Raw genomic sequence first — 12,518 nt, 5'->3', positions numbered from 1 at the left:
TAATACGGGAAGATAATAGGAACTTAGAGAGATGTAAGCAAGAGGACAAATAATTTGTTAAGATAGAAGACCAGCATGGGCACTGTACCTTAAAATAGTGATTCCCTTTATGCTTCACTCCAGCAGCCAAATCCAGCTTTTCATTCAAGTCCATTTCCCAGGATTCTTTAGCCTTGTGGAAACACAGTTGGCGTCACAGAAAATGAGTAAACACTACTTTTTATGTTTTTTGTAGTCAGCTGAAATTTGCTACATAGTTATCTAGGAACTAAATTGTTTCCAAAATTTGTTTGTCTTCAATGGAAAATCTACCCAAAGTAACAGACATGTATTGATCCCGAATCTCGTCTGATATAATGTAGAATGGCTGCTTAAAGTATATTAGACCAGGAAAAGTAAAAAGAGAGCTCACCCTTTGAAAGTCTTTGAGGGTAACTTCATATACAATATCTTTGTCTGGTCCTATTTTGTACTCTGGTCTACCTTCGCTTCCAAAGCCATACCTGTAAAAAACAAAAAAAAAAACATGACGATCATCATCAGCCTGTTGACGATACTGAAACAAAATTAGAAACAAAATTAACTGCTAAATATTTATTTTGGAACACATTCATGTCTAAATGTCAAGCAGCCAAACTGGGAAATCAAAACCAACTGTCAACAGTCAACTCAAGCCATCTGACATTTAAACTACAAGGAGGGAAATCCCACTTGTGACAAAAATTAAAAACCTGAGGATGGTGAAAATTCCCCACATGCTACACATGTCAAAATATAAACATGTTTTACTTTGATTCCAGACACTTGCTCAAAATGCAGTGACATTAAAGGGACACGGTTCCACTGCTTTCGAGAATGTGGGCTGGTGAGGAATTTGGAAAGATTCCTGGAGAGGAGTTTATAACGCAATAGAAAGTTTGCTTTGAACACACATTCCTTTAGAGCCTATTCGTTATCAATCTAAACCCTATGGATTTTAATATAAAGCAGAGCTAGTATGTAGGCTACTAATTAACATGTTTATTTTGCAACCAAAGAGGCTTATAGCTTTTAACTGGGAAAAAAAAAACATCTACACATGTGTAAGTGGATAAAGGAGATGACATCTTACCTGGCATTAAATAAAAAAGATGTAATTGAGGGAGTATGAAACAGAATATATACTGCAGGACCTACACTAGAAGACGGTTTCCCCATTGAGATAAACAGAGATTTTAGTCATCTGAGCTGGAGAAGCATTATGAATATAAATTTTCATAGTTTGTTTCTTTTGTTTTTCTGTCTGTACTTTCTTCTTTTATTAGATTTGTCACAGTGTTAGTTGACCAAATGCTGGCATGACCTCTCAGCATGAATTGTTTCTGCGCTATGAATTCCTAGTACTTATCGCCGATACTCTGTACTGGTTTTGCCTGAGGGGTTGGTGTGGGCAGGGGGTTAAGGGAGGGGAGTGATATGATGTGGTTGGCCAGTACAATGTGTTCTATTTACTGTAATAATTGCTCCATCAATTTTTAATTAGCAGAACAATTAAATGTGGTCTAGGCTGTACTACATGCATTATATTTATTATTTTTTCCCCTTTTGTCTATGGTATTTATGTTTAACAAGAAAAACAAAAGTACTTAAATGCAGAGCTGGTTGAAGTTACAAGAATAACAAGAATTAAATGTGTTTTTTTGTCTGATCTCTGAAAGTTAATTAGGTTTTTGATCAATACAGTATATCCTGATCATATCCACATAGAATCATTGTAGAGCTGTTGAAGACCAAATGACTTCTGACTCCACATATATATGTACAAAATATATCATATTAATAGTAGCAGTCACAGCACTGCATAAATACTAAATCTTTGTAAATTGTAAATTTAAGGATTTTTCTGGTGTGGTATCAGCCTGTGGTGGAATGTAACTAAGTACATTTAGTCATGCATTTTACTTAAATATATCTATTTACATCTTATACATCTGATCCACTACATTTCACAAGCAAATATTGTACTTTTTAACTCCACCACATTTATATGGCATATATAGTTACTAGTTACTTTAATAGATCAGAGATAAGCTTATAAAATACAGTACATTAAACCAGTAGTTCCCAACATTTTTGACTTGTGAACCCTCACAAAAAAGCAATGGCTGTTTGGACGACTTACCCCATTTCAAATGTCTATAAGCCCAAAACACCTTCATGTCTCTTCTTAGCTTCTCAGAGTTCCAAAGAAATTTCACATAAAGACTGAAACACTCTAAGCGCAATGACGGAGCAAACCAAGTCACAGATTTAACTTACTTTGGTTTTAGGTGAAGTTCACAGCTCTCTCCTCTCTGCATCTTGTCCATAGCTCGGTCCACTCCCAGAGGAACGCCTTTATCTTCAGCCTCACCAACAATAAAGGTAACGTCCCTGCAGTCAAACAGTCGACCACCACAGCTCCCCTCCAGGTGCACTGTGGAACACATGACACAAGTTATGACACAATTTCAACCCTGATGTAACCGTTTAATATATTGAATATTCGGCAAAACTGGCACAGTATCAACATTGATCCTTGAAGCAGAGAAAGCTGTTACCGTCAACACTTGCCCCATCGTTGGGATTAGTGTAACCGTCCCCTTTGACCTTTATTCTTCTCATGATGCCGCCATCATCTGTAAGCATCTCTCCTTCGAAATTAAGTAGCTCCATCTGTTGTGATGTAAACGTTTATTTAATCATTGTGCTACACAAACAGTTATATAAAGCAGAATATAAAATTACAGCTGTGCCGAAGTTGATGTATGGTGTTACAGTATGTAGGTGTGAGAGGAGGAAAAACAAATAAATAAAAAAATAAGTAGGACTCACCACAAAAGTCATGAAAATAAAAACGAAGAAAATAATAATGACTATTGAAGATACATTACAGGTAGGTTGTGCAGTCAGACATTTAATGTTATGTAAATATAATGTTGTAACCTATTGCAACCTAAACTATATGATATTTACATTCAAATCAAAGACAGTTCTCTGTGGCTGCTCCATTCAATCAAATGGAAATATTTTTTTTATGTCCTGTGCATCATTTTACACACGTTCTTCCAACATTCAGCCTCGTATATCAGGCATCTTTGGAGACTTTGGGGTCCTTGCTAGGATTTAAAATAAAGTTTTGTGGGTTTGAACAAAATTTGGCTGCACATGTTTGTAATGACTGTCCCGATACTGTCCTGATATTCAGAACAATAAAATTCGATACCACTTTACTTTCAGTCTGCCTATTTAGCTTATAGGCAGTATATAAAACTTTAGTAAGTGGTTGATAACATGCGTATAAGCAGCTATAAGGACATTGTGAAATGTGTTTATAAATGTACAGTATTTGACAACAATTATAATCTCTCCTTTCATTAACACTTTATTACTACTGTAATAACAACATTATAGTGAGTTGTAAACCATTTCTCAAATACTGCTTACAAATGCTAAATAAGTAAAGTGTTACCCAGAATTCAATACATCTTTTAAAAAATAAATAAACAGACTTAATAGTCTATACTTAATAGATATGTATACTTGTGCAGCACATGATGAATGATCTCATTTATAGCTTACACTACACAACAGATTATGAAACGCTTGATAACATCTGACACAGTTAGATTATTGTTGGCAGTGACACAGTGGGAGATTTGACAAAAGAAAGTTTACAGGGGGTAGAATATGCGATTTTATGACTTAAATGTGTCTGTGGGGGGTGACTTGTAAAGCAGAGCAGTCGGCTAAATCTCTTTTGATTTTTATCCGGAACTAAATTATAATGATCATTGATTGTAGAGGACTGAGAAAGCCTGAATTGTATCCCCACTGAGCTCCAAACAGACTGGCCAACTGGACTACACTGGCTGTTTGACTGAGAGGGATTAAAATAGACAGACCAGTTAATTTTACAACCAAAAGCTCCATCTGCAGAGACTGACACATGCCCCTAAATTGTCAGAGTCCCTTGGCGTGATGCACAATTAACAGTGGCACAAATTGGCAGCACTGATGTGGCACACCTACCTCAAATACTACTTGGGAGTTGGGAGGAATTTTGTCAGGATTTCCAGCAGGTCCATAAGCATAGTCTGGTTTACACAGTAACCTGCACACTTCACCTTTCTGCATGGACAACACACCAACGTCCCAGGCCTTCAGGACCTGTCCTATGGGTGGATAAAGCAAATGAAAAAAATTTAGAGATTTTAGTGAGTCATCTAACTGGTTCAAAATAAACTGTACTAGAATGGCATTCAGAAATGCAGACCGTTGCCAAGGCCAATGTCAAACATACACCAGACTTAAAAAAACAAACAATCAAATTCAGAGTAAATGATCCGGATCTGCCCCAAAATGTAGTGGGTCCCCCCCTGCCCATGCCCCACCCCCCCAAGTGCAAGTGCTTTTTAATGTTTTTTGCATAATTTTGCTGACAAATAACCAGACACAGTTGAAAACATGACCTTTTTGGCTGAGATAATTCATCAAGCATTAAGCAAGGATAACAATGACAATTTAAAGGAACAGTTTGGGAAGTTTGCTTTCTGGTGGAGAATTCAGTTTAAGGATCACCTTATCTTAGCTTAAAGAGAGCAGACAGGGAGTCTAGTCTGGCTCTCTCCAAAGGTAACAAGATCTGCCTAAATGCACCTCTAAAGATTAAAGACCAATTAAAGGAATACACACACACACACACACACACACACACACACACACACACAAATGTCTGACGTTGGATTAGGGGGGTGTCCATAACTTTCCAAAAACCAATGATCCGACACTCACGCCCACTTCACACAGGGACTGGTCAGCTGTGAGGAGGAAAGGGTTTGAACTTCTCTCTTTAGCTCTCTTTTTTCACTGTTGACATTATTTAAAAAATATCACATGTCTCCTCTTTCTGATGACCAGTTTTTCACTCCATCTTCGAGTGTGGGCCTTATAAACAACTATAAACACAGTTTTGACTTCCAGTGTGGTCAGACAACATAAACTGTAGTTCTGACTGAGCATAACCCAACCCTTAGACGAGCATGTCTGTTTGTTAAATATAAGGCTACAGCAAGCAGCTGGCTAGCTTAGCTTAGCCTAGCTGAGTGTAACAACTTAAAATGGTATAACAGCTAACCTGGCTCTCTCCAATGGAAAAAAAATTTGCCTACCAGCACCTCTAAAGCTCATTAATTAACACGATTGATCTCTTTTGTCTAATCTGCACAAAAACCAAAATAAAAAGATGACTTGGACACTCCCAGCCAAGAAACAGTCCGACACATAACCATAAAATACTCCAAAGACCCGAACCTTGGCATTTGTTTTTAATAATACAGCTCTTTGTACAGATGAAACAAATGAGATTTAACATCTTAGATTTAACAACTAGCTGTTTCCAGTCTTTATGCTAAGCTAAGATAAATGTGTCCTTACTGTGGCTTCATTTTTACTTCACTGACATGTGAGTGGGATCAATCTTCTAATCTCTAAACTATCTAAACTAACTAATAAGCATAATTCCCCAAATGTCAAGCTATTGCTTTAAGCAATAAATAACCCTACCACACTATCAAGCTGGACAGTAATGCATAAAGCCACCTACCTTTGCCCACATTGAAGCAAAAAGGCTCTTTGCGTTCCCGACTGCAGTCGAACTTCTTCCCCGTGAGCAGCTTTCCAGTGTAGTGGACAGTCACTCTGTCCCCAATCATCGGCCGGTCTCCATCTAACCCCGGATGCTTCACAACCTGCAGACAGAAGGACAACAAATTTCCAATTCAACTAAGATGTTTTTTTTTTTGACAGAGAATATAAAAAGAAATAGGAGCTGGAACAGACCGAATCACGACCATGCCATATGGTGGGACAGTGAGTCCTACTAGTGCCTGAACACCTACATGAAAACTTAAAGCAATGACAATAAATACCTTGATAACTCCTTGGTCTTTATTGGGTGTTACATCAGTGCCCTTGGCAGCAAACACGGCTGTGGCTGACTGGGCATCCATAGGCAAATCCTGATCAGTGGTCATTTCTGCATGTGGGCATCACACAGTAACACTGAGAAAGAAAATGAACAAACATCTATGTGTCAGCAATCTGAGCACCATAAATAACACGTCCTTATGGCTCTTATGTTTAATTTGTGGAGATGGACTGGAAAATCACGATCTCTGACAAAGAATATCAATATGACTTTTTCTTCACATTATATAACTTGCTGCTATTTAAAGACATAAGTCTATACACTGTAACTGAAGATGAATTTGCGGTTTTGCTGCAAAAGCCACATTCGCATCAATCCCATTTGTATGAGGAGCATTACTTACTGCAGTTGTGCTATCACTCAGCTGTATCACACCTTGTCTGATCCTCCACAGATGAAGTAATTACGTAACTATAAATCTATGTGAAAGGCAGCAGCTAGTTGCTTCCTTGTCATTTCGTTTTGTAACACGGGCTATGTTCACAAAGGTAGAGGTACAGTATGTTCAGGACTATTACTTTATGGCCCTGTGACAATCTACAAATGGCATCTGGATATTTTATGGACCAAATGAAATCTGCTTTAGATATCTTCACAGTTCATTTTGTGATGAGTATTTCAACATCACATTCTTCTTTGCGAAAGCCTCATGCACAGGAAAGTGTGGGCTCGACTACACTCACACACTCTGTGCTTATAAAGCTGCGCCATCACAAGTAGCCTAGATCATTTTTATCTCTTTCACTTGTGTTTGTGACGAGGCAGTGAAAATCTTGAATTTGATCACGACTCTTCAACTCAGTGGTGATGCACTGATGTAATATCACAATATGAGGCTGCATATTGTCGCGTTTGGTCTGGTGATGTTGTGCTTTACAGACGCATGACAAATTAAAAGAAAAGCCAGCATAAAGTGTCTTAGTAATGCGTTGGGCCACCACATGAACAACTTCAATGCAATTTGATTCTACAAGTCTCTGGACTCTACCATCCTTCCACAAGATATTCCCTCATTTGGTGTTTTGATGATGGTGGTCGAGTTTCTGACTAACACATCAGTCCAGAATCTCCCACAGGTGCGAAAGGCCATAACATATGATTCACATCATTTTCATACTCATCTAAACATTCAGTTCACCCTGCTGCTCTATAGATTGATGCATTGTCATCCTGGAAGAGCACACTCCCATCAGGATGGCAGTGTTTCATTATGGGATGAGGGTGATCACGCCAAACAACTTTGTATTGATTTGCAACTCTAAGCGGAGCCAAACCATGTCAGCAAAATGACCCCCCACAGCGTAACAGCGCCAGCAGATGCCCTCACCACAGGGGTCAGGCATTCAGGCCTGTACCGTCTATTTAATGTACGCTACACATGCAACATGCACTCGCCCACTTGTTGACCCTATGGTGAAGGATGATTCATTTGAAATCTCTGTAAAGCAGTGCATATGCTTTTTGCACCACTGAACTCTCAAATGTGCTTTCATTTTTGTAATGAGGGGTTTCTGCACTACAGCCCTACTATAATATCCTTCTTTGTGGACAGACTGTTCTTGCTGACAAAGTCTGATCATGTTCTACACTGATATTCTCAGTTACCTAAGGAAGAATTGCTCTTCTGTTTTTTCCTTACATCATGCATCATGCATCATTGTGGCCCTCCCGACCACAATGTCCGACCCGATTTACTGATGTTTTTCCCCATACATCTAAATGTAGATGTCACTTAAGTCACTGAGCCTACTGAAACACTGGCCAGTTGAGAAGTGTCTGAGACTGAAGCTCCTGCCGTCTGTGCCCTAGCAATGAACCCTCTCTCAAAGTCACAGATCTTTGCCTTGTGTCATCTTGATACAAAATCAGAATCAATAGACCTGCTCAGCATTGTTATACCTGCCACAGAGCAGGCCAGGCTGTTAACTGCTTACTTGTACTATGCAGTCTGTGTGGAAGCATCTGCATTGGTTGTTTCTCCACTCATTTAATCAGGTTTTTCCTTTAATTTGTCACCCGTCCATAGTTTAAAGTTGTCACTACTGGGTCTTTGAGGCTGTGTTAGTGTAAAGCAACACAGTTTTTTAAACTTTATTTGGACTTCTGTATGGCCGTCACGTCCTCATAACTAACTGTGACCAGGCATTTGATCCCAGCTTGGTACTAGTACAGACACATACTCAGGTTGATACACAGCTTTACACAGTCAGACTGATAGGTATATAGACTGAAACTGAAATTGCTCAATTTAGTGACAATATGATGCTCCTGACGATACTTTTTGGCTCCTTACTGCTGCAACGAAATAAGCCAAATTTCAAATTTTAAATGTTTATTTAAATTGTGAACCATCTGATCAAAGAACAGGTAAACAACAAGTTTACGAATCTGACCAAACATTACAGATATAGAATCGTATATAATGGTAAATGATAGAGTAGGGATAAGTATTGCTTGAAGTTTTTCAGTACAAGTGCTGATATCACCCCTAATGAACTTTTCCAGTAAATTTTGATACTTGACTTTGAGAATCATGAATATGTTGAAATTCTTTTTTCTTTTCTTTTTTTTAAACAAAAGCCAAATATTCTCAAATGTTCTCAAGTTTCTCTAAAACAACTTTGCCTGAATTAAAAACGTCTAAAACTGGCAAAATCTTGAATCGAATTAGGCTCACTTTAGGATTATCTGATCAAAGCATATGTAAACATGATTACAAATCTAACCATGACATTAAATGTCAACTTGTGGTATTCGACAGTTTACTCCATGCAGACAGACAGACAGACAGACAGATGCTGTACGGCTTTCTTCATGCTAACTGCCTCCGTCTCACACATTCATGTGGCGAAAAAAAAAACTTCAACAGCAGCTTTGCCAAAAACTAAACTGTTACGACCTGTTGGTGTTACATCTGCTAAATCTTGCCTCTCTCATCACAGTAGCAATCATTGTTGACACACATTGCTGCTGCTTCAATAAACCTGGCTGCAGGCAATTCCAGTTTGCCCTGGCACAATAATGTCGACACTGTTTGCAGACAATGTAAAAGCTAGTTAGCTATGTTAAGCATGTTGGCAAATGCTATTCAGTGATTATTATCACATGCAACAGCTGAGATGTTAACACTTGCTCACATAGCATCAAATCACAGCTGTTGAGATGGAACCGTATCAGGATGTTACTAATGTTAGGCCACAGTTGTTAAGTAACAATGGCAAATAAAAATGTAATATTTACCATGAGATGTAAGGCAGACCAACAGGACTGTTTTTTTTTTTTTGCTTCACTGGATGATATTAGCAATTCAAGACCAAACTGGCTCCTCATCAGGTCAGGTCAGAAATGTTGTGCTTTCTTCTAAATGTAATAAAGTTAAAATTTTATAAAAGGAGGATTCTACAGTGTTGTATATCTTTGAGAAGCAGATATCACTCCGTTCCCAGACAAAAAAATACATGTTTATGTGTTTTTTGTACACTTACCAACAAGATACTTTGATTTCAAAATTATATATTGCAAGCAAAAAATTATGCAAGTTCTTGCTTAAATTGCTCTTCATATGCTGGTAAGTCACCAGTGAACAAGACTTACATAAAAAGCTATGATTTGTGCTTTTTTATGTTGTCTATGCAATCTGAACTGTATAAATATAGATAAGAGATTATCTCACTGATGTCACATGCATGAATTCTATCACGTCACATCTTCACTCTTGCCCATAATTGGAGCTCTTTGCACTGGACATCGTGTAACATTAGGACGGGTATAAGTACAGTTGTGTTTCTCTGATCTATTTTATCTCTTAAAAACATTTTTAAATCAGATTTCATATGATGACCTGAGTAATATCGTATTCATATTTACTGCAAAGGCTAGACAATAATGTGAGAGAGAGAACAGGTAATGCCAGGCGCTGTTCAGACAGCAGTCTTGTGGCCACTTAACATTTCCACAGAGATGTTTTAAGGCTTTGCTCAAGGGCCGTGCGTTTTGACAGAGAGGAACGGCAGCTCTCCTTCGCTGCATCATCATTTCTCGAGATTTTTCCATCAGTTGTCCTGACTGACTCTCAGGACATCCCAGATGCTGTTGATGATCATGTGCAAATATTAGGACATTCTGCCGTGGTGACTAAGTTCTTGAATGGCCTCTAAAAATGAACATTAAGCCGCAGTGCTTGGCCTGAGATGCATCATCTTGGCAATGAGCTCATCATATTGAATACTGATTAAGAAATGGATTTTCACCCATTTTCTCAGTGTGAGCAAGATCTTAGGAACAGTAAGAGCTGTTGTCATCACCCATGCGCCTTAACCTACAGGGTCAAACCAAAGATCTAGCTTATTAATATCTGCACAATTTATTCTGCTTCTTCAGTTCTGTGTCACTCACTAAGACCAAGTGTTCGATTGCAGGACTCTTGAACACAAGTCAGCACAAAATGTCCCTCTCCTCTGTAGCTACACCTTGTTCTGTGTGTTTTCAATTTCATGGATTTCGTTTTAGATGTAACTCCTTGTGCATGTGGATGTGTGTGTGTGTGTGTGTGTGTGCGCGCGTGTGTCTGAACACAATGTTCCTTCTATTCACAGTTCCCTGCTGGCAAAGCCTGATGGTGTTCACCAATCTGACCCCCCTCACGTACAACCAGGCTTCGATTTTTGGATGAAAACAATCAGTTTTTAATTAGTCAAAGTGACCATACCTTTACATTTACATTAACACGTGATTTAAAGTCAAATAAAGCAAGTAAAGTAATATTGCGATAAATTACCATCATTAATAGAATCACATAATTAAAAGTTACTTCTTCCATCGATTTTATCATTGAACTTTTAACCTGTCCTTTGTGGTAAAACGTATTTTTATCAAACACTGGACAGGGAGACCAGCTGCAAATTAACCACACAGCTCATATGGCATGTGGGCATACATGTACATAAACTCAGATACCCTGCGGAGGAATGCACGAGCAGAACACGATGAAGTAAAGACCACATCCAAAGACGAACACAGATGATCTGTACATTTGGTCTCACATCCGTATCTCTGCTGCTGATTCATATGTGAACATGCGAGCACACACTGTGCATGACTAACCTATAGACTGAAATCCTGAAGCAGAGCATTGTCTGATACCGGGGGAGTCTTTTTTTTTTTTTGCAGCCTGACAATTACATCACAGCGTATTAAGAAGGATGCAGGAAAAGCTTGTAAAGTTGTTTTTATGGGCATCACTTTCTGGAAATGCTGCTACCGTGGTAAAGCTGTGTGCTCTGCATACTTTGGACATGAAATGACATTGCAAACCCTTGAATTTGCAATGAGGGCTTGTCCCCTTCACACTTGTTGGTGTATTTGGGCAAGAAGTTATTTATTGTCATTAAATATGTCCCTGAAGCACTCTGATTCATGTCTGGGACTTTGCCTCAACCCATGCCCATGTCAGTAGGCCAACTCTGCATCTCAACTGAATCTAAAATACATGTTTGATAACAGCCATATATTTTAAGTTATTCAGGAGCTGCAATTATCCATCCTGTAACATACAAGTAGGTCCAAAATGAGTAACGATCAGCACAGAGTGTGCTAGAGTTAATGTTAATAATTCTAAAAAAAAAAAAAAAGAATAACTGGATTATACAACCTGTAATTTATGGAGATACACCTAAGCCTAGAGGGATTCTGGATGTAAACTGTTGTCCTCATTCACCTACAAAAGGAACCACAGCCAAGTGCCACATTCACACACACTTTCACCTACAAACACACTCACATACAGGGAGTCTTATCAGCCCTATTTTTCCAGAACACCGTGACATACAGCTGTAACCTCAAATGCCACCAGACATATGGAAAGATTAACATATACTATCTCAACAACAGATAACTTCACCTGGGCATCTTTTGTTTTAATCCCCAACTGTTGTATCAGACTCGTTTTTGTTTCTGTTTTTTTTTTTTATATTTATTTAATTAATACCAGATAGCTTGTAAAGGTAAATCTTCATGATGTATAACATGTGTCCCTTTAACTCAGCCAGGCGTGAACAGAAAGCACTAGAAAGCCGGTGGGCTAAGCTTCATGTCTTAATGAACTCCTTAATTAAGTCTCAACAGCAGCAGAACAGAGAGAGAAAATGAAAACACTCACATTTCCGTAGGCTCGCTCCTTTTCTTTAATTGTTCCCCCCCAAAAAAAACAGCCGGCGACCCGCTGAAACCCGCTTTCCACTCGGTCGATTTCTTAACCGCGTCTATTCCACCTAATTCAAGCCCGCCCCTCTCATCTCATGTCCAGGGTACTAAATGTTCTGCCCATGTGCTGAGTGTGTATGTAACCTAGCGCTGTTTTTCCTCTCTCTTTTTTTTTTTTTTTTTTGCCCCCCACCTCTCTCCCTTTCGCTCTCTCTAAACGTGCCGGTGTAGTAGCCGCATGGAGCTCAGACTTCAAAATGACACTGTTCACGGAGAGAGGCAGAGAGACACAGAGAGGGTGAAAAAAAAA

The 12,518-nt window shown here is 38.7% G+C and overlaps 1 protein-coding gene across 1 annotated transcript in view; it reads right to left on the bottom strand.

The window, feature by feature from the left end:
* The window catches only part of fkbp5 (FKBP prolyl isomerase 5), a 17,699-nt gene extending 5,181 nt beyond the window's left edge, over window positions 1-12,518 (bottom strand). The window contains exons 1-8 of the mRNA XM_056405225.1: window positions 12,165-12,518; window positions 5,949-6,081; window positions 5,624-5,768; window positions 4,051-4,193; window positions 2,580-2,694; window positions 2,299-2,455; window positions 413-503; window positions 89-172 (exon numbers count right to left, since the gene is read on the bottom strand). Of these exons, the coding sequence (XP_056261200.1) occupies window positions 89-172; window positions 413-503; window positions 2,299-2,455; window positions 2,580-2,694; window positions 4,051-4,193; window positions 5,624-5,768; window positions 5,949-6,053 (840 nt within the window). The 5' untranslated portion in view covers window positions 6,054-6,081; window positions 12,165-12,518. The remainder of the gene's footprint in view (window positions 1-88; window positions 173-412; window positions 504-2,298; window positions 2,456-2,579; window positions 2,695-4,050; window positions 4,194-5,623; window positions 5,769-5,948; window positions 6,082-12,164) is intronic.

This window comes from Seriola aureovittata, chromosome 2 (genome assembly GCF_021018895.1).
Source record: "Seriola aureovittata isolate HTS-2021-v1 ecotype China chromosome 2, ASM2101889v1, whole genome shotgun sequence".
Taxonomy (NCBI): domain Eukaryota; kingdom Metazoa; phylum Chordata; class Actinopteri; order Carangiformes; family Carangidae; genus Seriola; species Seriola aureovittata.
Note: the sequence above shows the minus strand (reverse complement) of the source record. Positions and strands in the feature narration are given on the sequence as shown.